This window comes from Symphodus melops (assembly GCF_947650265.1).
Source record: "Symphodus melops genome assembly, chromosome: 17".
Taxonomy (NCBI): Eukaryota; Metazoa; Chordata; class Actinopteri; order Labriformes; family Labridae; genus Symphodus; species Symphodus melops.
In genome coordinates this window covers 20,595,591-20,622,894 of record NC_136707.1, presented here as the reverse complement: position 1 = coordinate 20,622,894, position 27,304 = coordinate 20,595,591, and the positions used below count along the sequence as shown (strand labels likewise).

Below are 27,304 nucleotides of genomic sequence, written 5' to 3'. Positions count from 1 at the left end.
GCTACATTGTGGTTTGGTATAGCACAGTATGTATGGTACAGTATGGCATGTTTCTAGGTGTATCTTACTCTATAGTTACACTCAAACATCACTCCTCTCTGTTATCATTCTGTACATTTCCTGAAATGTCCAACCCCACTGGATTGAGCTCTTATCTGCTCGCAGTGATTATTCTAAACAGTGTTGCTATCACTTATTGATGTTAAGTGCTTCTCTGCACACCAGTTTTGTTTTTATGCGTCTAAAGGGGAAAACAATTCCAGAATAAACTCTTTACAAATGTTTTGCAACTTCTGGTCGGCACCCAACATCTGCATCTTTTTATGTGTCAGACTCAAAGATTCAAAGACCGAACATGAGACAGGTGTTATTTTGACTTCAGTACTGACATGTTGAAGTGTTTATTTTCATGAAATCCACGAGGTGACTCTTCCAAGAGAACAGGACAGGTCATAAGAGGCTGCTTAAAGGGACATTTTGGGCTCATACATTTGTGTAAGCTAAAATGGCTTTAAGTCTGATCAATATATTCTTTGTTTGCTGCCATGCAGAGCACACACACCCTCTGAGACATGTTTTATATTAATTGTGAAATACAGGATTGATCTATTTTGGAATTGTAGTCTTCCAAGTTGCGAACGACCAACATAATAAAAAAATGTCTTTGTTATTGTTTTCAATCATTTGGCACAGAACTTCAAATGATGATATGATATCTCTCCTACACCAGCAATATTCTTCTGCTGCTAGAGCTTCTTTAGCTGCTTTAGCCAACACTCGTTTCAGATCTTTGTTTCACAGACTTTTAAAGAACTAACCCCGAGCTGTCCCCCTGTGATGTGCACGCCAAGTCACCCGTAGCTGCACATAGAAAAGGCACATTTCACCGTGAACGTGAGGCTTGCAGAAACGTAACACGCTCCTCTTTGTGTCTCCCCAGCCTGCGATATGAACGTACACAAGCAGTGTGTGGTCAACGTGCCCAGCCTGTGCGGGACGGACCACACGGAGCGCCGGGGTCGCGTCTTCCTCAAGATCGAGGTCAACTTGGACAGACTACATGTCACAGGTTGGTGTCACTTCTAATTACAGCGTGTTTGCAGTTCTTTTTATTACTCAGCCTGACGTGAATGCACGGGCGCCCTGATGGGATTTTTCTCAAACTCTGCCGGAAACGTTGGACATGAAACGTACTTCATGTTCAGCTACGATGTGTCAATTAGAAGTGATGGTGTCTTCTATATTCTCTCCTTCCTGTGTTTCCACCTTTCTTCAATTATACTGTCTATAAGGGCCTAAAAACGCTTTCAAAACAATGTTGGTCACTTTTTTGCCAATTCTTGAGAAAATAAAAAGAAACAAAAAGTAGAGCTACAGATAGTTAACTTTGAAATGATGGTATTAGAAAATGATCAATTTGCCTTACACGAACAGGAAGTTCCTCCAGAGTCATAGTGTGCGCCTTTGTCAGCATTAAAAATTAACTGCCTTCTTAACCAACGTGTGTGCCCGAGTGTGTGTGTGTGAGTGTGTGTACGTGTGTGTGTGTGTGTGTGTGTGTGTGTGTGTGTGTCTGTCTGTCTGTGAGTGTTAGACACCTCCAAATTATCCTGTCAGTCAAAAGCAGCACCCGGAGAGGGCAACATGCTGCTGTTAAAAACGCTTGTGGCAGGGAGAGGAATGGCTGCTGTGTTACTTTTACCATGCTCTCCCTGTCACACACACACACACACACACGGTTACACACGCACACACACAGCAAACACAGCAAGACAGAGGTGGTCTGGGAATATAAGCGCCGAGGCCAATAAAGTGTTTCTGGGTGGGGATCAGAAAGGAGTGACCTCCAGCTTCAGAATGAAGGATGTGATTTACTGGAAATACATCGCTTTCATAACTGTCTGTTTGTTTGTTTGGTTGGTTGGGTTGTTTTTGGTCTACAAGGTTGAAAAAAAATTTGAAAAAACGATGAGGTTGTGTTTCCAGTAGTCTTACATCTTCTGTCGGCTTTGCTTGCAGTGCTTTTTAGTTAATTGTGTTTCAGTCGTTTTATTTCCCCCGCTGTACACAAAATCCAATTCTTTTGTCTGTTTCACTGCTGATGGAGGTTTTATCTGCAGAAAAACACTTTCAGTTACACATTCATTTAAAGTCCTTGGCTGTGAATTTGAATCCGTCTCTGATCTGACGGCTGCCTTCAGCGTCGATGAGGAAACGAGGCAGAGCAGTGAGGACAGCGCTGGTGTCGTTGACATGGTTACCGCAGTCTTTTCAGACTGAACGGACACAAGTGACCGGCTCACTTTCAAGCCGGAGAGATGGCTGTAATGCTTTTTGATCTCCCACATCTGCTCGTGCTTTGATTTGTAGTCGTACAAACAGCAGAATGTTCTGTCACTTATGAAAGTATCGCTTCACACTGTACGGCAGTGTGAGCGGCTGCACCTGCTGCTGGCATATGTAGCGTCTGATATTTAGTGAAATTACAAACTGTGTTGCTGTTTATTTTCCCTTCAACATTCAGATGCTCTGTCTGTCATTTGCAATGCTGCAAAAAAAAAAGTGATTATGTGTATTTTTGATTCATCTGCTAATGTTTTTACCACCTTTCAATGTGTCAGTTTGTGGAAAACAGGACATGTAAATCTGTGAATGGACCAATGCGTGAGTAGCGCTTTGCTAGTTTTCTGGCGACTCAAATCACTTTTACAACACGGGTCACAATAGACATATAGGTATAGGGCTGCTGTGTGAAGAGTCCCGTCAGTATTACCTTATCCATTCACATGTGGACAAAGAAGCAGCGGAAGAAACTTTGGCTTCAGTGTCTACCCAGAGGACACGTCAGACATGTGCTTAGGATCGAACCCCTCGACCTTCCATTGAAGAGACGACCGTCATGATGGGGACATTTTCAAAAGGATGTTTGTGTATTAAACAGTCCAAAAATTAAATGACAAGAAATAGAAAATAAAAAAACAAGCATCAGATTCTCATATCTGTGGATAATTTAACCTTTCTGCTTGACTAAACCTGAAAGATGAATTCATCCTCAATCATAGTTTTGTGATGTGTTTCCTTACAGTATGTTCCTTTATAATACTCTGTAATTGCGTACATAGACTGTAGGAAAGCTGCCAGTGTCGACTAGGATTGCTCTGCTTAGTGTCAGGGCTGCAGTTTAAAAGAGGGACCCTCTCCAAAAAAGGTTTTTTGTTTTTTTCCCCCCTTCGTTTATACGAGCAGCTGTCTGAGCAGTGAAGCCTCAGCTTGTTCTCGGGCTCCTGCAGACAAGTGGCGAGCTCGTGTGGTTCAGCGCACCGATGTAAACTTGATTAAATCCATCCAGTGAAGAAAAGAGACACTTCTCCTGCTCTCTCTCTGTAACCCCCCTCCTCTCCTCTTTCCCCCTCTGTCTCTCCCTCTACTTCTTCTTATATTGACAATTCTTGTTATCTTCTCTGCCCTTTGAGACCTCAGCATGTCATCCCCCTCTCTTGTCATTCCTTTTTCCCGTTGAGCCCCAATCCAATCTGGGTTTTTTTTTCTTTCTTTTCTCCCTTACTAAAACCACCATGGCTACACTTTATATCTATCGTCTTCTCTTTTTAAACCAGCTGAAACCATGCTCGACTTGACCTTTACCTTCTTCTTCTTCGTCATCCTCTGTCTTGTTATCATGTTGCCTTCTGTTCTTGTGCTTCTCTCTTTTCTGGGGGGACCAACTTGAGGTCCTCAAATGTTTGTATGTCATTAGACATGAGCTTGACATTTTAGAAAACACAATGCTCTGACTGTTTTTGAAATAATCAGTAAGGCTGTTGTCCAGCAGAGGGCACTGTGACTCCAGGGAATTCCATTGTTTTCCAAAGATCTTAGGTTGGGTGCACTGCTGTCGGTCTTTGAAGAAACTGTAAGGATCTTTCAGTGGATTTATGGCGCCCCCTGTGGACAAAGTGTATAGTGTGAAGTACTGGTATTCCTGTTTTGGTCATTTATAAGAGTCTGTACCTGGATCAGGTTTATCAAATCCAGTTTGTCTTTTAAAACCACTTTAAAAAGTGCTAAAACTTATCTGTATTTCTCGATACTTCGTATTTAAAATAGTTAATTCTTATAAAGATTAGACCTTTTAAAACCCTTTGACATCACAGTTGGTCCTTCCCTCTCTCTTTCTTTAAAGGATTTAAGCAAGCATCTTGTCACAAGCAAAGCAAATACAAAGTAACATCGGAAGCAAGAATCTTTTGGAAGCACCTAAATCCAGAAAAAGTCTGAAATCAACTAAACTAAACCAGGAAAAACAAGTCCTCATTTCTTTAAGGTTTGCAATTCAGCGATGACACTGCTTTTTAGTGCAGTTTTTGATTTTAGGTAGGCGTATTGTTACTGTATTTAAAATGTTCTTTTGGCTGTCGTGATAACAGATCTCATTATCCGTCAGGCCATTCAATAATTCACATAAATCTTTAATCACTGAGACAAATTTGTTTTGGAGGAGTGTGGGTGGGATTTCTGGAAGAGAACCACTCAGGTCTCATCCAGGACTCCTTTCTGAAGCGTCCTCTTTTGTTGACTTCATTCTTCTAAACGGCCCATACCACAAATAGAAATCTTAAGGTCATTTTTGCATTTTGCTCTGCGCCCTCCCCTGTGTCTGTGTGTGTGTGCCTGTCTGTGTGTGTGTGTGTGTGTGTGTGTGTGCCTGTCTGTGTGTGTGTGTGTGTGTGTGTGTGTGTGTGTGTGTGTGTGCCTGTCTGTGTGTGTGCATTGCGTCTGATTCAGATCCCTGGCACTGGCGGTGCACTGCAGGGATCCATCCAGCTCCCTTTTGGCCGTGCAGCTTTCCCCCCAGATTATCAGCTGTTCATTGGTTGCACATGGCATTGTTATGCAACAGCACATTTGAATTTCAAAGCTTTCTTTTTGGGAGATTACATTGCTAGCCGACCACAGTCAGGCACGCACCCACCCTGGGAACCAAAGGGCATGTTATGTTATTTTTGTATTTCAGTTGTCACATATATTTTGATCACACCTACTTCTAGTTCAGATACAAGAGGTAATGATCTCTAACAAAAAAAAAACTACAAATCTCAGATACATCTTGTTTCATATACTCTATTTTGTACCTGAAAATAAGTGATAAAGACGAAAACACACAGACTTTGTCTCATTTTGTTGGTTACCACTTTTATGAGGAGCTATAGGGGAGGGGAGGATACAAAAGGAAGCGGCTCTTGTATCCAAGCAACAACAGACAGCAGAGACAGTCCTTGATCACCTCAGATGATGATGTTTCATTGTGTGTGTTCAGATGGTGTGTGTGTGTGTGTAGAGAGAGATACTGCACATGTGCTCCATTAAATGAACCTGTACAGGGAGGTGCAAGTATAATACCTACGTCTCCATCAGTTTTGTCTTGCAGATATATTTGTGTGGCTGCGAGTGTGTGTGCTTGTGTGTGTTTTCCTACTGTGTTTACAGGATTGTTGAAGTTGTTTGGCGGCAGCGTTGTCATGGAAGCGAGTGATGCTGCAGCCACAGTCAGCAGAGGGGAGGATTTAGATTACATTGTGGGATGCAGGGATTCTTTGCTCATCTTTTGCCATAGTGTGCCTTTTTGTGTACGTGTTCAACTTTGTGTGGTGTGTGTGTGTGTGTGTGTGTGTGTGTGTGTGTGTGTGTGTGTGTGTGAGTGAGTGTGTGTGTGTGACAGGGTGTGGGTAATCTAAACTATGAGGTTTAAGTAACGCTGATGAATGGAATTAAAAGCCTCGAATCCTCGCTTCCGCTGACCTCTGCTGCACAAACATGGAAGTGCATAAGACAAGTGTGGGTCACACTTAAATATTATTTAATCAACCTGATTGTCCTTTAGTGTTAAACCTCAGGATATGATGACTTTTAATCATTTTGCTGGTTATATTAGAAAAGAAGTATGGAAAAAAAAAACAGAGTTGATGCACTCAAACAAAAGTTTTTGTTAAAAAACTTCAAACAAAAAACATCTTTGATTTGAAATACGGAAAAAAAGAGGATGACGTTGCCTCAGTACTAAATATGACTTCCTTAAGATCCAGTGCTGAGGAGTCAAACATGTCTGCTTCATTCTCACTGAGACACTAGATGACGTTTCATATCTGTGTGTATTGATGCTTTTGAGCGCACATACATTACCACTGTTTTAATGAAGGATCTCAGCACGCATGTCTTTGTGTGAAAGTTCACACGGACTCCCTGAAATGTACGGATCACAGGCTTTTTCTGGTTCTGCATGTCGACTGATTACATTCAGATATGCAGAGTGGGGAGGGCGGGGCTGCTGATCACACTTTTAAAGAATCAGTGTGAGCTCGTCCTGCTTGTCCGTCTCTGTGAGCTTTGTTGCCTCAGGTGGCTCTTTATTGTTTTCTTTTCTTTCTCTCTTTCTTTTGATTTCTTCCTCTTTAATGTGCTGTCCAGCCATTGACTGTTTCTTTCTTTCTACCTGTTTTAATTCTTCATTCATTTCACTCTCTTTCTTCTGATTCTTCTAACTTCCTTCTCTTGTTCTTTCTTTCTTTCTTTCTTTCTTTCTTTCTTTCTTTCTTTTTTTCTTTCTTTCTTTCTTTCTTTTTTTCTTTCTTTCTTTCTTTCTTCCTGCATGAATCTCTTTTTCTTTCACCTTTCTGTTTTCTGTTTTCTTTTTCATTCTTTTTTTCAATTCTTTTGGCGTCTCCTTGTTTTTGTGGCAGAAAACTTTTATTCTTTATTTCTCTCCACCTGTCTTTTTACATCCTTCTGTATGTTTTCTTTCTCCTGTCCTTTTTCTTTCCTTCTTTTATTAGTGACGACTTTGACTTTCTTTCTTTCTTTCTTTCTTTTGTTCTTTCTTACATCTCATCTGTCTATCCTTTATTTATCTGTTCCTTCTATATTCTTGACTTTTTCTTTCCTTTCTTTTTCTCTTTCTGTGTTTACATCCATTGTCTTTCTTGTATCCAGTCTTAGTTTCTTTCCCCCTTATTCCCTCCCTCCTATCTTGAATTTCCCTTAGGATCTTGAATTTCCCTCGGGATCAATAAAGTATCTATCGATCTATCTATCGACCATTCAATACTTTCTTCCTTGCATCCTTTCTGCTGTTATGTCCTTCTTCTTGATTTTAGTCCCTATTCCTCGTACGTGTCCATGTCTTCCCTTTTTTCCATCATCCATCCTTCTCTCCTTCTGTCCCTTTACCCTTTATTCCTTCCACCCACCCTTTTTTCATTCTTGCTTCTTCTCCTCCTAATTGCCTTGCTTCCTTCTTGCTTTCCTTAAACCCTACCTACTTTCTTTTCTTTTCTTTTCTCACACTCCCTTCCGATCGCCCTCCCTGCTCTTTACCTTTTGTCCTTTCTCACACCTCACATCCCATCATCCATTCATCTTTGTTTACATCTTATATTGTTTCCTTTCTTTCCACACGTTTATTGTTTCATCTCAGGATCTTCAACTTGCAGTGTGAAACATCCTATTCCAATACTCAGCATAAAGTATGAGACTGAAGTTCAGATCTTTGATGTACTGCACTGTCCCTTTGACTCTGAAAGTCAGCGTGGAGTCAAGGTGTCTGTGCACCTGGCCAGGGACTTAAACACACTAATATGGATGCTTTGTCTGTTGTGTCTCTTCCTCTTTTAGTGGGTGAAGCCAGGAACCTGATTCCTATGGATCCAAACGGTTTATCAGACCCGTATGTTAAACTCAAGCTCACTCCGGATCCAAAGAACGAGACCAAACAGAAAACCAGAACCATCCGCTCCTCTCTCAACCCCTGCTGGAACGAGTCCTTCACCTTGTGAGTCAAAGAGAATCATCATTTTAAAGTATTTTAAAGTTATATTTCAGGTGAATACTGCTCTTTACAAAATGATACTTAAGGAAGGTAACAAGGGGAAATTAAAGAAGAGATGTTTGCAAACCTTCTCTTTGCATAACCTCTTCCCCTGTGTGAACTTCCATCCAGTAAACTTAAAGCATCAGATAAGGACCGCCGTCTGTCCATCGAGGTGTGGGATTGGGACAGAACCACCCGGAACGACTTCATGGGCTCCATGTCGTTTGGAGTTTCTGAGCTGCTCAAAGCTCCTCACTGCGGATGGTGAGTCTTCATTTCCCAAAAGTTTCATCTCTACAGAGAAATGTAGAATCTGTACACGCAGGTCTGGATTGACAGCATGGGAAGTTCTTCGGTTCTGTTTGTGGCACATTTGTAGTCCGAACTGCATCGACCTGTTAGCAGGTTTTAGTGTGTGCAGGAAGAACAGCCTGTGGATGGTACAAACAAGGCAGTCTGTGTTAACGACATAATGTGTCAGTGAAGTGACCATGATGCACATCTTCTCTAAGGATGTGCACATGCAGAACATAAAAGACTACAACGCCCATGTGTCTTCTGTATAAGGGTCTTACTCTTGAATTTCCCTCGGGATCAATAAAGTATCTATCTATCTATCTATCTTACTCAGCTAAACACTTACCATTTCTAAAGAGAAAAAGGAGACACTCTACTAACAGTGAAGCAGGACTAGAATTCACTATCAAATTCTCCATCGTTCTTCTCTCTCAGGTACAAGCTGCTGAACCAGGAGGAGGGCGAGTATTACAACGTCCCCATCCCCGAGGTGGACGATGTCAACCTGGAGCTGCGGCAGAAGTTTGAGGTGAGGGCAGAGAGGATAGTCATTTTTAAAGAAAACTGGTTTTCTTTGTCACCGTCTGTGCACACTCGCTTTGACAAAAAAAAGTGTTCCTTTGTCCTGTCACTATGGTAACCTCGTCCTTCTCCAGGCATTGAAAGTGAATGTTTTTGATTTTGAAGGAACATCCTGATAAGAATTCATGTCACTTATCCCGACTGTGGAAACAGCTGTGAAGGGTGCTCAGCAGAAAAGACTAGGACTTAAGATGAGTGCTAAAATAACCTATTGTGACTTCTTTTTTTTCCACTACATAGTAGCTTATAGGATGTGTCTTCAAGTCAACCTGACAGACCTTATAAAGATAGATGGAGGATAGATCCTCCTGGACACCATTATAAAAGTATACAAAAGGAGAAATCATTCAGGCAGTCTGAAGGAACCTCAGAAATGATGTTTGTTTCATGAGTCTGATATAAAGCACATTTCTGCATCACTTACAGCAACAGTGTGACCTTTGATGGTGCATCTCCCAGGACTAAACAACACAAGACAAGGTGTTACACACACTCTTACAGATTGTTTGTCTTGCCTTCTGATAGGTCATCCTACTATCAAATCTCTATGATGCGTCTGGGACCACATGAGTCCTCTCCAAAGTTTTGTCCAATTGACTTTCAACCTTCTATACCCCAGTGGCGTTCAGGAAGCTACTTTTTAAAGCACAGCTTGTCAAGATTATAATGACTTCACACTAGCAGAATGTAAAATCATGTAGAGCTACTAAAGGGTGAAGAAGTAGTTGGTACTAATCAGGGACAAAAATGTTTTAGCCTCCTTCACTAAAATAAATCACAGCTTAAAACGTGAAAAACCAAAACATAGAGACGCCACACAGATGGAAAGGTTCAAACTCAAAGCTTTATTTAGCATTCATTCCCCCACAAAATACTGGGGTGACCCCAGTGGGAATGTGTAATTACATCCTGAAGAAGAATGAAGCCGAGTGTTGGTGTATTGAAATGTTTGTAGCCCAGTGAATGAAGGGCTTTTATACTTCTCAGACCATCCTGTGTGCCTGGACCTGGATCATTTACACCAATCGCTTTTGGTTTGACTTTTTTATGAAGTTCACTTCCATGAGCACAGGTGGTTTGTTGGACACCAGAAGCGCCTCTGCTGTCTCGAAAGTAAAATCACGTTTATGCTGATGGGGTTTCTTCAAACAACAAAACACACCTGAGAAATAGAACCGTGCAGGACGCGCTCATCATGCATGTGAGGGTGCTCTCTAGTGGCCTGTCTGTGTATTGCAACAAGGTTAATGTTCAAAATGTCCTTAAATAAAACTCATAACCTTTTCCATGACATATTATTAAGTTACAGGTAGAAGGTGGCTACTATATAAAACACTGTAAAGACGTATGATTCAGTGGCGAGAGATGAGGTTACAGAGAGCGAGGCGAGTTTTTGTATTAAAGTCCCTCGCTGCAGGTTTTAAATACAGAGTGTAAATGTCATCTCCTTAAAGCCATCCTCCACTCTCTGAACCTTGGTTTTAATTTTCTCTTCTTTCTCCACACTGTACATCACTGACCTTGACTTTTCTCCAAGGCTGAAGTCTTTACACAAGTGTGCAGTTGCCGTGGAAACTGGGCGAGATGCTGAGATGCAACCAGATGTGACAGAAAAAAAGGATTGATTCATTTTTTTCCCAGCCGTTGCTTTGACCACTTTGCAGTTTATAAACAGATGATTGAAACACATGTGCGGTTTTATTTCCCCCAACGAAGAGACACATGAACGCTGAGCTGAGCTTTAACCTCCATATTAAGTGAGTTTCTTCTTTCTTCTAGGCCTGCCAGTTAAATATCCACTATCTAAAGGTAGCCGTCCCGCCTGCTCCGTCTCTTTTTTTTTCACGCTGTTAGCTTGCATCACTCCCACTTTTCCCACTGTGTAAGGATTGTTTGTGGATCTCTGCTGGGCTCCCACAAATCAATCTGATTTACTAACAAAAGGCTCTGAACAGCACACAGTTACATGCTTACTGTCACACAAAATTGACATTTTTCCCCATTCCTTGCACACTTTCACTATTTTTGTCTCAAACAAAACATTTAAGGGACATGTCACAAACAACATGTAATCTCCTCTTTAAAAGCTGAAATTTGAAATACAATCTCCACTTTAAAATGCAGCTTTAGCTTTCTGCATGTACTCCCTATGTTGCACACAAACACCAGACAGCATTGTTGTTAGTAAATGTTTTTCCTCACTACTTTTTTTGCACTGTCATTGGCCAAAAGAGCCTCACACCTACTCCTGATTGGCTGGCAGTGCAGCTCACAGTCTGCCTCTCTCTCTTCTTGGCCTTTAGACAGCTGGACTATAGAAGGCTGGTAGGACATGAAGCATGACTAACACACACTCACAGTTTGCACTGTAACTGTATGATGAGATGCACACACAGGCAGGATCTTGTTGTGCATGATAATCCGTCCACAGGGTGGCAGTGTTGTATCGGTGAAAAGACTGACTGGTCTAAAATTTGACTCTGAAGTGTAAAATCCAGCTTGTGATTGTGTTACAGCAGGAACATCATTTATGTCTGATTATGAAGGAACATGGGAAACATGAAAATCTGAAAAAATGACTACTCAATGTCTTTGCAAGGTCAGACTTCTGATAAAACAATCATCGATAATACACAATTTGGTTTCTAAAATATAATTACACTGATGTCATGTTGATATGTGAGCTTAAGCTCTTCACATGAACATTACTTTCACTTGTCATGACTCATTTAACATTGTGAGACATGAAGCAGAGCAGTTCTGTGCATTGGTCTTTTGGAAGCCTTGGGATCCCTTTGACATTTTGTGTTTTAACATGTGTGCTTGGGTCTTTTGTGCTGGGTCAGGGTTTCCAGTATTCACTCCCTCAGAGGATGAGATGGTGATTTTGTAATTCTAATGTAGTTGCTTTAGTTTCTGATGTCATCTTTTAATTATTCTGCAGTAGCAGCATTTCTCCCCTTCCCTTGGACAGTCATGTGATCTTATTAGCAAAATGATGAAGCAAAATCAGAAGCAGGAGAAAGTTGTTGTCTGTAATAAAAACTTCAATAAGTTAAAGAAGGTGACTACAGTTTTCTAGGACATTGGTTCCCAACCTGGCCAAACCTGCAGTGACTCCCCATGACATCAAATGACGCTCCTTCAATCCTTCTTTACTTTATTGCTCTCTTGGTTAACCAGGTGTACACGTGGAGACACTGAGCTTGAGTCAAACACACAACACTAATTGTGGAGTTTATTTTCACGCTGAGTCAGAGGGATGGTCGGAGTGACAGCAGCCTCCCTGCCCTGCCGGTCGACTGCTTTCTCCGCTCTTTCAGACACAAACAGACAACCGTTGCAGCCATGATGGGAGGGAGCTTGCAGGGTCTTTATGGCTCTGTTTATTCACACTCCTGGCAGAGTGGTCATTATGACAACAGGGGACCTCACAATGCTGGCAGCCACCTGCCTCCTGCCCACCTCTCTGTCTCCCAAAATGCACCGCTAGAGATTTCCTGCTGAATCTCTGAGAGGAAACCAGACTTGTTAGTGGCAAAAAAAAATCTCCAAAAATGGAAGTAGAGCAAAGACACCAGAAGCTTGTTTTGATTCTGACTCAGGACTGAGCAGCTATTATCTTTTAATAGTTGAGTGTTTGTCAACTGTTACACCTGCAAATGATAAGTTAAAGAGTGGCATGCAAAGTATGATGAAAATATGTTAGAGGGGGATGAAAATGATCATCCCTTCATAGAGCATTTTATAAAAACCCTTTTGCACTTAACTCTTTTGCAGAGATTTATTTTATCTGTATTGTTACTTTGTTAAATTAACACGCACATGCACATCTAAAGTTGTTGCCATGACTACAGGTTCCTCGCTGTGGCTAATTTGCAACCCCTGTCCCTGGCTCAGCTTTGAGATTTCAAACAGAACCATTAGACTTAAAGAATACGTAAATATTTCTATTTGATTCTAAAATGTCTACTTTTTATATCACTTGTGTTTTCCATTTCTCATCAGTTTCTATTGACGTACACATTTTGGAGATTTTTTGCACTAACAAGGTCTTCCTGCTTTTGTCCACTCTGTGATCTGCAGGGAGAACTCTTCTACTTTCACTTTGTTTTTTTGACTTCTCTTAGAAACGAAATGTGCAAAAAGCTTTGCTAGGTTTGTCTTTTCTTTGATATGATTCCTTAACTATCAAAGTGTGCACATGATACATGAATGAGTGTTGTTTTGTGGATGACTGTGTGCACTTTAAAGTGAAGCTTTAATTTTGTTGTACAACTGTATAATGATGTTTAAGACTTACTTTTCTATATCTAATGTTAGACAAACAAAACACTGCAAGTTTTCATCTTGATATGAAAGCTTCACTTTGATTTTCACAGAAAGCCAAGCTGGGCCACGGTAAGAAAGTGATCACACAGTCGGACCACCGGCGTTTCAGCCTGCCGTCAAGTAACATGGACCGAGTCCGACTGAGCGACTTCCACTTCCTGGCCCTGCTGGGGAAAGGCAGCTTTGGAAAGGTGAGAGCAAATAATGTCGACAAACAAAGAAGGTCTGAATGTTGCCGTTTGTGTTCAGATTTATCCTTCTCTCATGTTGACCTGTGGTTTCTCCGTCACCTGCAGGTCATGCTGGCAGAGAAGAAGTCAACTGAGGAGCTGTACGCCATCAAGATCCTGAAGAAGGACGTGGTGATCCAGGATGACGATGTTGAATGTACGATGGTGGAGAAGAGAGTTTTGGCCCAGAGAGACAAACCGCCGTTCCTCACACAGCTCCACTCCTGCTTCCAGACTGTGGTGAGTAAAAACCAAAAACAAACTCAGGGTTATTTGAAATCATTATACCTCCTGGGGTGCCGAGTAGTGAGATATCACAACAACAAGCTTCTCCCAAAACAGCATGATGCAAATAGATAACCGTGTAAATACTGGATAAAAACAGAGTTCATAGAGAAGAACAGGTAAGAGAAAGGAAAGTGGAGGTGAAAATAGTCAGCAGTGGGAGCAAGGACACATCCGACATGTGGCCGTAGGAGCTGGGGATTGAACCTATGACCTTTCACAGGACGACTAACCCTGCCACTGAGCCAAGTCCGCCCTTAGGTCTCTCTATCAGTCACAGAAATCGCATTTGTTTCATTCCTGTCTATTTCACCTTGACGATATTTCCAAGAAGTCACATTTGTCCTGTGAGATTTATATCCAAGGATAAGCCAAAGAATCCTTTTCTTTAAAGGGTACGACCACATCCTTTCAAATTTAAATAAGTCCTGATGTCTGGAAGGAGGTGCAAAAGAAAAATCATGAAGACTTTTCCTCAGGAGCATAGGAGCTAATGTAACAAGTCTGTTTTGAAGATGCAAGTGAAGGATACACTGTGTGGGACGATGAAATGCCCCTTTAAAGTTCAGATGCCTGAAAACTTGAGTACAGCAATCAAGAACCGTATTTCCCTTCTAAATCTGATCTAAAAAGTGCCGTTATTCTCCTTCATCATCCTGCTACCAGCTGCCTCTGCAGCCTCCAACATTCAAACCCAGAGCGTCCTCCTGTATTTTTCCATCTATTATCACGTCTGTATTAGTCGTACGTTTATTTGAGCTTTTTTCTGGAGCCCCCCTGCAGAGGAAATTGATAATGAGCTGAGGCCAGCCCTGAATACAAAGTGTTTGCAATGACGTCAGATCTGTGCGTAGAGACGGTGACTCATGGGCTCTTATAATAAAAAACACATTCACTGCTCAGAGACATATAATACAGGTGTATGAGCCCGTATATGTAAGGCTGCAGAGAATACAAACATTATATTCACATGCTGATTCTGCTCTTTCATCATCTCATTTACTGTTCCTCCCTTTGTATCCATTGAAGGCTGCTCTTTTTGTTAAATAACATCTTTTTCTTCGTAGGATCGGCTCTACTTTGTAATGGAATACATCAATGGGGGAGACTTAATGTATCACATCCAACGTATGGGAAAATTCAAGGAGCCACAGGCCGTGTAAGTGCATGGCGGGTCCTTTACTATCCAGTAAACATCTGTTGTTGGTGTTATTATAAGTGAGGGTCAGAGTAGAGTCGGGGGGGGGGGGGGGGGGGGGTTGTTTGTTTTGCAGTATGCTAAGCTGGTTTCCGGTGTTTTAGTATGAAAGTAATCAACGGCCCAGCTGGCGACAGTGTAGCATTAACTTGGAGTGATTCAATTTGATTTTCAGCATCTTAAAAGTAAGTGGTTGTTTCCCTGTGTGGTTCGGTCTGCCCCTTGTCATTACGATGTTTAACCTGGCACTTTGCATTGGGGCAGACGGTAAGCACAGGAGGCTGGTCTGATGCGTACTGTAGAAGTTTCCCAAATCAGTATGACATCCAGGGATTTAGGGATACTGTAGCTCATGAAACACAACATTTTAAATTCTACTCCAAACGATAATTGTGAGTTGCATTTTTTGCAGATACACTTATCATACATGTACATGAACAGCAAAGAGATAATTATCTCGCTTTGTCCACAGGAGGGCGCCAAAAGCAACAGCACTGTAAAGTTCCTGACAGGTGCTTTAAATAGAATACTTTAAGTAATTAGATTGATGACGAGAAATAAAAAGGGAAATCAGAAACCCCACACTTCATACTTCCTGGTCACTTTGAACCCTAAAGCTCCAGATTTATCCAATATTTATGACTTTAGAATATTTCCTCTTTTGGCAAGAGATTCTCGGGAATCCCTTTCATAGGTTTATCAAAACCACTGATTTTGAAGAATATAGACTATGAAAATTTGCAGTTACCTTTTTACTTTCTCTGTCTTGCAGGTTTTATGCTGCAGAGATTGCTGTCGGCTTGTTTTTCTTGCACCGAAAGGGAATCATCTACAGGTGGGTGAGTCAGAGAGAAAGCAGTTTGATGCAACAGAGCACCACATCCACCTCTAGTTCTTTATTACATGAAAAACAAGACACACACACAAAGGCTGTGAACTGTACAGTAATTGATCATATAGCAGAGAAAAAGATCTACATAGAAGAATATGTGGAAAGACTATTGGACAGATGAGAATATCCACACTTATCTCCCTGCTACAAAAAGACTAAATACTAAAGAATCAGAAGACATGCTTGACAGAGACCGAGGTCACCCTGATCCTCTTCAGCACTCAAGTCCATTCTCCCAATAACTCACCAGCTTTTTGTGTGGCATCCTGACGTCCTCTGTGACAGATATAGCCGCCTGAAGTGGAGAATTGGAGAAGAAAACAAGGATTTGAGGCAGGAAAAACGAGCAACAACACAGACTGATCTGTAAGAGCAAAGAGGCTGAAAAGCAGGGGAGATATATTTTCAAGACCCACTGACTTGAGGCCAAATAATAGTTTGTTTCTCTGCGTATATGTTGTGTCCTGCAGAGTTATCAAACTGCTGAGAGATGGAAGATGAAGCATGTTTCACAGTGGTCACAAAAACAAAACGAAAAAGGTAAAAAATGTATGCACACAAACGCTCACGGGGTCTCTGCTGCAGGGATCTGAAGCTGGACAACGTGATGCTGGACTCCGAGGGCCACATCAAGATTGCAGACTTTGGTATGTGCAAGGAGAACATGTATGAAGGCATGAGCACACGCACCTTCTGCGGCACCCCGGACTACATCGCACCAGAGGTGAGGAACAGTCGAACAAATCACAGTAAGGCTATTTCGAAGATAATTTCTCATTTTGGATTCAAACAGCAACGTTTTGTCTGATTCCTTAGCCCCGCCTCCAAGCTGATCCAATAAAAAAGCAGCAACTGTTACAATACACAGCTGGTCAATGTGTCTAACCATTTTTGGCTATAATTTTACCTGCAGTTTTTGTTTTGTTTTTTTACACTTCCTTAAATTTTGAAAACTGAGGCACAATATGGCATCATATGTGTTATGAAGCTTCAATATTTTTCGTTATACTTTTTTCAGGGATTCATTTACAAGCAGCAGGGTTGTCACGAAAGCAAATTTTTAACATTGAAACAATCCTAGTCAAATCAATCGATGTAAATATTGTTTTACATTTTATGTTGTTGATTGTGGTTTTTCTGGAGGAAACGTTATTTAGATGTGTTTCTCCACACATAAAGACAAATATAAATCACTGCTGTATATTTCATATCATACTAAATTAACTATTATCAGCTTGTCGTTCTTTCTTTCTGCTAGCATATCCAAGTTTAGTCTGGCGTTTTTTGCACATGTTGTGTGTTGTTAGGTGAGTAACCTGCATTTTCTGATCAAGTGCATCAGGACTGACTGGTAGATTGTAGAGCAGGAGCATTTCCTTTAACACAGCAGAGAAACGGTTTGTTTTAATAGTTGCATTTCTGTCTTTGTAAATGGCTTGTGCAGCTGTGATTTAGCTCTTTTCTTGTGCATGATTATTACTGTGTGTCTCAGTGTGTAGACTGCGTGTGGGAGGGAGGTGTAGGAGGGCAAATTGGATGGTACGAGAAAGCGCCTTTGTGGTGGGAGCTGAAAATAGATGACTGTATTTAATGGTGGATGATTTTTATTCGGGTTCAGATGATGGAAATGTTCACAGTTACTGTAGCTCTCTGGGGTCGTGTGTAACACTGCAGCATTTGTCTTTTCTCACCTGGAGCCAAGCAGTGTTGATAGAAAAGAGACAGGTTTGAAAATGTTTGTGGCAGCAGTGATAAAGACATCGTTTGTCACTGAAGCTGGTGACGGCTCATCTCTGACTGCAGACATGTTGAAGTTTGTGTTTCTGATTTCTACAAGATTTAATTGTATTCCCTTTGTGTCTCTGTCAGATTATAGCGTACCAGCCGTATGGAAAATCAGTGGACTGGTGGGCTTATGGAGTCCTTCTGTACGAGATGCTGGCAGGACAGGTAATATGTTGTTCTCTATCATCTCGAGACAATCTCTCCAACCCATTACACCACATGTACGGGATATGATCCCCTGATACATGAATATTACTTAAAGAGACTCCGGCTCGCCCGGTCACGCCCCACAGCTCATCTATAAAGCACTACTACCTAACCTTTCTATAACTATCCTTACTGGAATTCTGAAATCTCTGAAAACAGTTGATTAGGAAGCAAAAATCATTTCCTGTTTGATTTTTGGATGTTGGTTAAAACCAGTTTGAAGGCATGACCTCGAGCTCAGGGAATCTTTAAAGATCAAACTGAAGATCTGTTGTTTCCCGTGTGTCATTCCCCACTCTCTTCCCCCCGCCCCCCCATTTCCAACTCAATCAAATGTCCTGTCTCTCCATTAAAGGGATAAAAAGCTCCCCCACAACAAGAAAAAAAAATCAAACCAAGAAAAAAGCACCAGAAGTGAATTTAAGAACATTGGAGAAGCCTGTTTCAGGGGTTTTTTTTCATCACCTTCACTGACCCTAAACTTTGCTGATTTTAAACCTTGGTCATAATTTTTCTTTAACAAAAGAAACCAAAACAAAAAAGTTCTCTCTGGATGAAGATGGATGGAGACACTGACAGAAAGATAAACGTTCATTTTAACATCTCCAGTTTCCAGGCAACAGCTTCACAGTCTATTTTTTTTTCTCTCACTGAGAGTGAAACACATAAACAGTCACACATGAGGAAAAATATATGACAGCATTGGTCTTTGGTAGCACTTCATTATGACCTACGAAACATAAACCGCCTTACAGAAGCAGACTAGAGTATCTTCAAGTGGAGCACGACGATGTGATTTACAGATGTGACGACTTTGTCACCTGCGTGTTTTGTTAGTTTTCACAGAACATCTCTCAAGCTGTAAATTATCATCGCACCTAAACCTTGACGTAAGCTCGTGTGAAACTCTCTCTCTGTTCTCCTCAGCCTCCGTTTGACGGAGAGGACGAAGACGAGCTCTTCCAGTCCATCATGGAGCACAACGTGTCTTACCCCAAGTCCATGTCTAAGGAGGCCGTGTCTATCTGCAAGGGAGTAAGTGTCTCTCAGTCACACTTTACACAGCAAACAGTATCACTGATTTTTTAGTTGGAAGATTGCTGCATCGTCTCTATTTTTAAATTCAGCCTCTGTTGCTAGGTTATACAAAGGAGCAGTTTACTAAAGTTGTCTGGAAAGTTAATAACATTGTATGCTCTGTTGATGAAAAACATGACGTTTTTTTAAGAGAGACACTCTGGCCTCATGAGGACAGGACTTTTCACTTCCGCATTGGCTTCATTTCTCAAGGCCGGAGGTTGGCGCTTGCTCTGAGTGCAGGATGAGTCAAATTCAAAACGTTTTGCAGGAAGAGAAAAACAGCTCTTCCTAAATATAATTACTGAGAGGAATTCAGAGGAAACTTACACACCAGAAAAGATTCAATTAAGATCCAGGAGGAGTCGTCTCAGGTCTTTTAATAACACGCACACGAAGCCTTCACTTCTCGTGGTATTACTTCCTGTAGTCACTTGCAGCGATCATTCATCATCACAGAGCCGCTGACAAGAGAAATAACCCTGATCCCTCATATTGTTTGCTTCACATCTCATTTGCAAACATGATTCATGGTGGAAAATAAAAACTGAAATAGAGACATGAAAAGGCAGAGTCATTTCAGGGCTGTTGACTGACACTGTGGCTCTGCATAATGTGACCACAGGTAAGGAGAAAAAGCCTCTGAGATTTATGCAAATGACTTTATGTATTGTTATGTTCACACTAGTGAACACAATCTGAAAGACAGGGTGCCAAATAAGTTTGGTTTAAGTATAACAACAGAGCGCTCTAAAACCTCCCACTGATTCCATCAAAACGACAGACAAACAGTGGGAGTGAAAAAAAAGAGAGGATGGAGTGAACAGACGGGGAATGGAAGGAGTCACACATGGCTTAAAGAAAATTGTATTTTCAAAACACACACAAACACAACTGAGTTCATATTCATTCAAAAACAAAACACAGAAAACATAGGAGGTGTCGACTCTCTGGAGACACTGAGCAGGGAAACTTCCAGCTCCCTATAAATCTTCTCAGCCGATCATCATCAGCCATCAGCTGAGGGAGAACATCCCAGGTGCAGTCGGTAGCTCCTGATGAGCAAGGAAACCTGTGACATAGTTCCTTTAAGAATCTATCCACAACAATCAAATATTCCCTTTAAGCAGCTCACTCCCTCTGTAAGACGTTTCTAACCGCTCCTCTCACCAGCTGATGACCAAACACCCGTCGAAGCGTCTCGGCTGCAGCTCTGAGGGCGAGAGAGACATCAGGGAGCAGGCCTTCTTTAGACGCATCGACTGGGAACGCCTCGCCAACAGAGAGATCCAGCCGCCCTTTAAACCCAAAGTGGTGAGTGGATGCCAAGTGAAAATGTCGTGTACCGTTTTGGGGCTCATTCGAGTGTTTATACTGTTCTCTGTTTTCACCCATGAACTCCCAAAGTAAGTGAGGAACATCAAACTGAGCTGGTAGTCCGACTGTGTAAGAGCAAAGTTTATGACACATGGTGCAGTACATCATCATCACTTCAATCATTCCTCATGATGTGACCTCAATACGACAACTTAGTGCTTGATCCAAAATCAACACCAGAGGGAGAGTTTGTGTCAAGGTGACTCTCCTTTTACTTTTTTTTTTTTTTTTTTTTTTTTTTTAACGATTTATTTTTGGCCTTTATTATAGAGAGAGGAAGGTGGATAGAGTCGGAAATCATGGAGAGAGCAGGGAGAGACATGCGGGAAAGGAGCCACAGGCCGGACGTGAACCCGGGCTGCCCGCGCGAGGAGCATAGCCTCGCTACATGGGATGCGCGCGTTGCTGCTGCGCCACCAGCGCCCCTACTTTTATTCAACTGTTATTACTGTTAATATCATGCACAACCCTGTCAGATGACAAGATGACTAAATCATCATCATACATCAGATATACTGCAGGCGACCAAAAACTATTTCAGTGTGCAAATGAGCTATTTCCAAATACTGATAGATTAGCATACAAATCCCCTCTGGTGTGCATCGGATCCACTGGTGAGGCAATGCTTTTATTGGACAAGATTTTGAGAATAATTGGATTAAATTCTGTTTGCTTTTCATTGAATATGGCAGTCTTTCCCTTCATTAAATCCAAGAAACACATCCTGTGGGAGGTCTTTTTGCCCTGCTCTGTTCTGGTCCACTTGTTAATTTAGTCATAAATCAGTGACTCGGTTGCTTCGACTTCATGCGACAACAGTGAAAGAAAAATCAGGCAAGCAGGCATCAGATAAGATCATGTTTTTTGGTTGGATTTTTTTACATCGACCTTTGGTTAAATTGATTGTTTCTACCTCAGCATAGAGAGTGTGCATACAACAGGTTGATAATTCAGTTCACTAAAAGAGGATTAATTACCTCACATCGTTTCCTTGCTATGATGCTCTCCGCAACAAATCACATGTGTCATCTAGCACGTGAATATTTCTCTGAGGGTTTCAGGGTTTGTGTGCATGAATGAATGGGCTCATATTGTAGCTCTTCATCTTCATTCATAATCGCTCAGTGTTATGGTATATGCAGCCTGGCTGGACTCCAGCAGCTGCATCCACCAGCCTCTCTACAAGTGACACCTGCCTCCCCCTCACTCATGACATCTCAACCTCCTGCTGTCACCACGAACCGCTGCTTCCCTGTACAGCCTGCATCCTCCATCTCTTTACTGCTTTTAGCGCCCGGAGCTACACACACAGGAGTAAAAATAGCTCCATAAGAGCAGAGTTCCCTTTACTTCCACTCTACGGCCACAATAAATGCAGTGTTTCACAGCGGATGTGTCCGTCACAGAAGGGGGAGGAATGCTTCTAAAAGTAGATCCTTCCATGCAGGGAGGGTTTTGTAAGGCAGATCATAGTTGTGTGTTTATACGTTACGTCATTAATTGGTCTGGAGGGACGGGCAAACAAAAGGTCCATCTGAGGCTTAGCAGGTTGTTTTCTGAAATAATTCAGAGCAGCTGAAAATGCTCGACATGCTGATATATCTCTGACAAAAATGTGTCGCAATCAGCCGGAGTGTTTTTGTTTTGCATTTTCCTTCCTGAAGATATTTGTCTCCTTTTCCGTGAAGAGTCTCGACCGTGCTGGTTCCAGGCATGACACAAAGTCATATACATATTCAGCAGCTGCAGACGCATGGTAGCCTCAAGTAGAGCTGCTGATGACCTTCTCTGTGGTTCTTTGGGTTGGCTTCTAATTTAATTACAACTTCTGCCTGGTTAAGCATTGGACCTCCACATTTTCAACAGCTGAGGAGCTAAAAAAGACTTTTAATGAAAAGCCGGTTCAAACTCAAATTCCCAGTTGGCTTATTTAGGGGCTTTTGTACAAAGAGTTAGCATCTTAAAGTACAATAAGAACCAAAAGCTCCTGTGAGGGTGTTTTTTTTTTTTTTTGCTAATTATGAAACAAACTAAAATAAATAGAGACCTCCATTATGACTTACAAAAACCAACAGCACCATCAGCGACCAGCACAAAGATCAATTTAACGGCTTGTTTTTTCTTTCTTTTAAAAATCTCTTTCAGTGCGGCAAGGGAGCAGAAAACTTCGACAAGTTCTTCACACGTACGCAGCCCGTGCTCACTCCTCCCGACCAGCTGGTCATCGCCAACATCGACCAGAGCGAGTTTGCCGGCTTCTCCTGCATAAACCCTCAGTTCATCCATCCATCCGTGCACAGCGTGGTATGAGGAGAGAGAGAGAGAGCAGGAAACACTAAAGACTACAGGATCCTTCCTAAATCCAACTAACATCCCGCTTTCTAAAGACTCACCCTCTACAGTATTCTGTCTACTCGTTATCGATCTGTGTGTGCAGAAAGGACTGAGGAAAGGGTAGAAAAGTGTTTAAGACTACAGTTTGTCTGTTGGCTGGAGAAAGAACATAGCACTGATATTTTGCATCATTTTCCCAGGTTTCTTATAATGTATCCTTTAGTTACTTTTTCTTAACACCCGCTGCCGTTATTTTCCTGTAAACGAATGTTTATCAGTTTATTAGATATCAAGGAAAGCAAGCTATTTTTCCATCTCATTCTCACGGCTCACGTTTCTCACCTTACTGTGCAAAAAGCTGCAACGCACGACAGGAATGGAACATATTTTTCTGCTCTGTCTTGGCTTTATCTACTTCTGACGTGCTGATAGTGTATTTTATATTTATATACGACAACTGAAGACGAAGAAGTATACTGTTACACGAGTGCCAAAGTACTGTAGAAGTGGAAGAAAACATTTCTTTTGCATTTCATTGTAATGATTTTATCCTCTCTGGCTTTCCCCCCAAAAATGTCAGCATACAAGAAATCCCCAAACTAGGGACTGTTTCTATATCTGTTGTTTTGTAGGATGTTTACAGACAGTGTTTTAACTCGACATGGTCAAACAGAAGCACATTAAGCTAACGGTTACAAGATGTCAAAGCCCAGGTTATATAGAGGACGGGGGTCAGAGAAGGGTGGATGAAATAGTCAGTGTTTGAAAAGTATCAAGATGCTTTTTCCATATTGCACAAAACTGTTGCATGCTTATTTTTTCTGACTCTGTACGAGCAGTAGACTCTAGGATGCAGTACACGTCTGGTATCATTGTAAAGTTTAGTATTAATGATATAAACTATGTTAGTATATAACTGTTGTATGTTTTGAAGAGAGTTTTTTGTTCCTGTTTTATGTTATGCTTTATTCAGAGAGATGTTTAACCCTCTATTCTATGTCGAGCGTTTTATTTTGTAAATATGTTTCAAAAAGAGAAGTTACTCGCAGATTTTATACTACCAACTGAATGTGCTTTTACTACCGTAGACAGTTTGAACATTTCTAGGTTTAGATGACCCCTGAGAAGTGAAACGTGCGGCTGAATCTTTGGTAGCTTTGGTATCATCAAAACCTTGTTACACGTGTTTCCACTATTTATCTGTTGTTTTCTACTACTCAGTGTCATGGCGAATATGCAGCAACTACCGCGTGTGAAACGTCTGAATGCCCTCTTGCCTTGGTCGTCTCAGGACCGACTCCTTCTGTAACAAAATGAATCCAAACGGAGAGGATTTTTCGAGCCGGCTTTTCTTTCTAGCATATATTGTGTGCATGCACGAGGCGAGGCCTGATTTAAGCATGAGAAAGACCCCCTGCATGTTACAGAGACCCCCCCCCCTCTCTGGTGTGGAGCATGGTGTTACCCCACATATAGTCTTGCAGATTGAGACAAACACACCCGCTGAGAATCCTGCACTTTTCCAATCATCTTCTCCTCTTATTCGCTGTAATGTAGCCCGACCTGTTTGGCTTTAAGCGGAATTATTAACAGAAAAATATTTGTTTAAAAAAAAAAAAAAAAAAAGCTTCTGTTATATTTTGTTACCTGGTGCCAAACTGTTTCTTTCCAGTCAGGTGTGTCAAGCTGTATTTGTTTTTTCCAGAGGCACACAAAGCTACAACAGTGAGGTTTCATTAAACTGCCAAATTTACACAGCCTGCAGCGCTCTGATTAGTTCCTTCACATGTAGACTGAAGCTGCACATCTGGACCAAAAGGAGGTTTTTAATGCTTAGAGAAAAGTGAATGTTTACATGTCTCACATTGAGAAGCTTTATTTGGAGGAGAAGAAACAAACCAACAAACAAAAAGTCAGTCCCATGACCGATGATGAAATGTCAGGCGGGTCAGGGTACAGAACCACTACAGGCTACACTCACAGCCACAGGGATGTTTGTATGTGTATTCTTTTTCTGTGCCCCTGCTTTTGTTTACCTGATTCTTCTTGTTCCTCTGTTTATTGTGGTATGATGGATACTGTGTATAAATAAAGTATGAAAAATATTCATCCGCTCTGCTTTTATTTTGGTAAAGGAAGTGATGAGTATGAAGTGGGTGCAGTCCAGTGCAACATTTATTGCTTCTTAAGATGCAAAACTACATGAATTAAAGCAGGGCTTTCCAAAACTTTTCAGCCCTCGACATCCCCAGAATAAGGGGGCCAGAGACGCCCACACTGTGTCCCAGGAAGTGGTTAAAGAAGCAGAGATTTCTGGCACAACTTCACCAACAACCAAGGTGCATGAAGAGTAAAAGGCTTGACGAGGTCAAAATACTCCAGCAACTCTTTATAAACAGATTAGATCGACACGTTTCACCAAAGTTAGTGTTGCTGGAGCACTTTGACCAGGAGGTGGTTAAGGCTTATAATGTAGCGCACAGACACTCAAGGCTTATCCAACCATTGGGAACACACAAGAACACACCTGGCCTGAAACAAGTGAAATCATTGATCTATTGGAAGAAAGGTGAGAAGAAGAAATATGAAGTTGTTAGGGTTGTATTAAGGAACAGCACCATAGTGATTTGTTGGATGAGAGGACTAAAGAAGGGGAAGATATGAGGAAAGGTAGATACTCTTTCTCTGGACACACAAATACCAACACTCAGGGTTTTTTTTAAAGTTGGTTTATACTGTTCTGCATAATTATAACAACTGTTGTACCCGTTAAAGAGCATATTGCAGGTTAAAGACAAAACTTAACTAATCATAGGAAAATACGTTAACAATACTGTTTTTAAAGAAATTCTGAAATTAATAACCCACAGGGTCTCCTGGAAACGTTTTAGTACGTTTTCGCACGTCTTTGCTTTTTACTTCCGCATTCGGCTGTGACGTAACATAAGGGAGTCCCGCTGAATCCCCGTCTGTTTAACATAGAAAATCATGGATCCGAGTGTCACTCCCGTCAATAAAGAGGAAGAAGACATGTATTCCTTTACATATAATGGTCCACTGGCTTATTATTCTGAACCTGTTAAATGTGATAGAGAGCAGAAACAGGCAGGATTAAAGGAATAACGGCCTCAGGAGAGAAGTGAAGTTGTGGTGTGAGGAGAGACCCGGAGCAGGCGTCCTGCTGAGTGACAGCTGTCAGCTCGCCATATATGGGCGAGTGCTGTGTTCACATCAGCATATGTAAAGTTTGTAATCACATTCAATCAATTAAAAAACTATTTGTAGAAGGTGCAAGTGACGATCATTCACCTTTACATTGTATGGGAGCTGCTTGTAAAAACGGCAAATCTGTACAACGTATTACGGTGCCGCGCTGTGCGTGCGCGAGAGAGAGCGAGAGAGAGAGAGAGAGAGAGACAGACAGACAGACAGACAGACATAAAACCCGATTACACGGCCTGTGCAAATGCAGCACCATGTCTTAATTGTTTATTCCTCATGCAGCCCAGTGCTCACGTTGTTATAGAAAATACAGTGTATGGTGCAGGATCACGGCGCACGTAATCCACACAAACATGCACAACAGCGCACACACTCCACAGTTTAATGCGTGCACATATATTAGGCTACTACAAAAAGTTTAAAGTTTTAATTGGATAGAGGACCGACGTAAAGCTTGTGTTTCTGTTTGTTTCCAAACCGCGCGTTCCGTCTTTTCCCACTGCGCACACACAAACACACACACACACACACACACACACACACACACACACTCCACAGTTTAATGCGTGCACATATATTAGGCTACTACAAAAAGTTTAAAGTTTTAATGGGATAAAGGACCGACAGAAGTAAAGGTTGTGTTTCGTTTCGTTTCCAAACTGCGCGTTCCGTCTTTCCCCACTGCGCACACACACAAACACACACACACACACACACACACACGCGCACACACACACACGCGCTCTCTTGTAACAGAGTTGGATTTATAATAAATCGTATGACTACATATATTAAAACAGACTGTCCGGTGTCTATTACGCTCACACTAGAGAATATACAGAGGATTCCAGCAGATCAAATCATTAAACGCTTTCTGTCTGCGTATATAATATTTTATGTTAAACAGCCAGAGATTTAAATCATTAATAAGGAAACGTTTTTGTGTCTGATACCGAAATATTCAACGTGTCTGTTCGATCGTTTCTGAGGTTGTGAGAATAATTCACCAAAACACACTATGAATAATCAAGCCACTTACACTGTGCACCTGAATGTGCGCCGCTCAAGTTACAAACTATAGCAGGGAGGCATCCTGTCTGTTCTCACTCACTACCACGTATCATTACTCCTCTTTAATCATGTTTTAGCCTGTTTTTTTGTGCTTTAATTCTTTTGTGCTGCCTTCTAAATGTTTGTTTGTAAAGTGTTTGATGCTCTCGGTGCAAGACAAGTTCCCCCAGGGGCAATAAAGGCTTCATTCATTCATTCATACACGGACGCATAAAGCCGATCAAAGCAGAGTCAGAGAACGGGACTCCCTCATGTTACGTCATATGACGCGTTGTTGAAAAAAAAGCACGTTCTAAACGGCTATGCTAAAACAGCCACTTTCTCCTCTAAATTAGAGCACTTATGTGTTGTAGAACATATTAAAAAAATAACCTACTTATTTTACAGCCATTAACAAACTATATAAAATATTAATTACAAATTTTTTTTAACCTGCAATATGCTCTTTAAGTCACCTCAACAGTCTCCCTTCCTTTAGGAGCCCAGTGGAGCTGTCCTGGGTCCTGAACCCCCCCCCCCCTCTCTCTCTCTCTCTCTTTGATCAGCACGAG

At 41.5% G+C, this 27,304-nt stretch overlaps 1 protein-coding gene across 2 annotated transcripts in view; it reads left to right on the top strand.

The window, feature by feature from the left end:
• prkcab (protein kinase C, alpha, b) overlaps positions 1-24,567 on the top strand; it is an 88,764-nt gene extending 64,197 nt beyond the window's left edge. The window contains exons 5-18 of one of the 2 annotated variants that reach the window (XM_079365699.1): positions 941-1,069; positions 7,669-7,825; positions 7,994-8,128; positions 8,597-8,690; positions 10,523-10,552; positions 13,126-13,266; positions 13,372-13,545; positions 14,658-14,749; positions 15,561-15,623; positions 16,266-16,404; positions 17,550-17,630; positions 18,600-18,707; positions 19,923-20,063; positions 22,272-24,567. In XM_079365699.1, coding sequence (XP_079221825.1) covers positions 941-1,069; positions 7,669-7,825; positions 7,994-8,128; positions 8,597-8,690; positions 10,523-10,552; positions 13,126-13,266; positions 13,372-13,545; positions 14,658-14,749; positions 15,561-15,623; positions 16,266-16,404; positions 17,550-17,630; positions 18,600-18,707; positions 19,923-20,063; positions 22,272-22,436 — 1,649 coding nt within the window. In that variant the 3' untranslated portion in view covers positions 22,437-24,567. The remainder of the gene's footprint in view (positions 1-940; positions 1,070-7,668; positions 7,826-7,993; positions 8,129-8,596; positions 8,691-10,522; positions 10,553-13,125; positions 13,267-13,371; positions 13,546-14,657; positions 14,750-15,560; positions 15,624-16,265; positions 16,405-17,549; positions 17,631-18,599; positions 18,708-19,922; positions 20,064-22,271) is intronic. The other variant, XM_079365700.1, reaches the window with a different exon arrangement.
• The last annotated feature ends 2,737 nt before the right edge of the window (positions 24,568-27,304 follow it).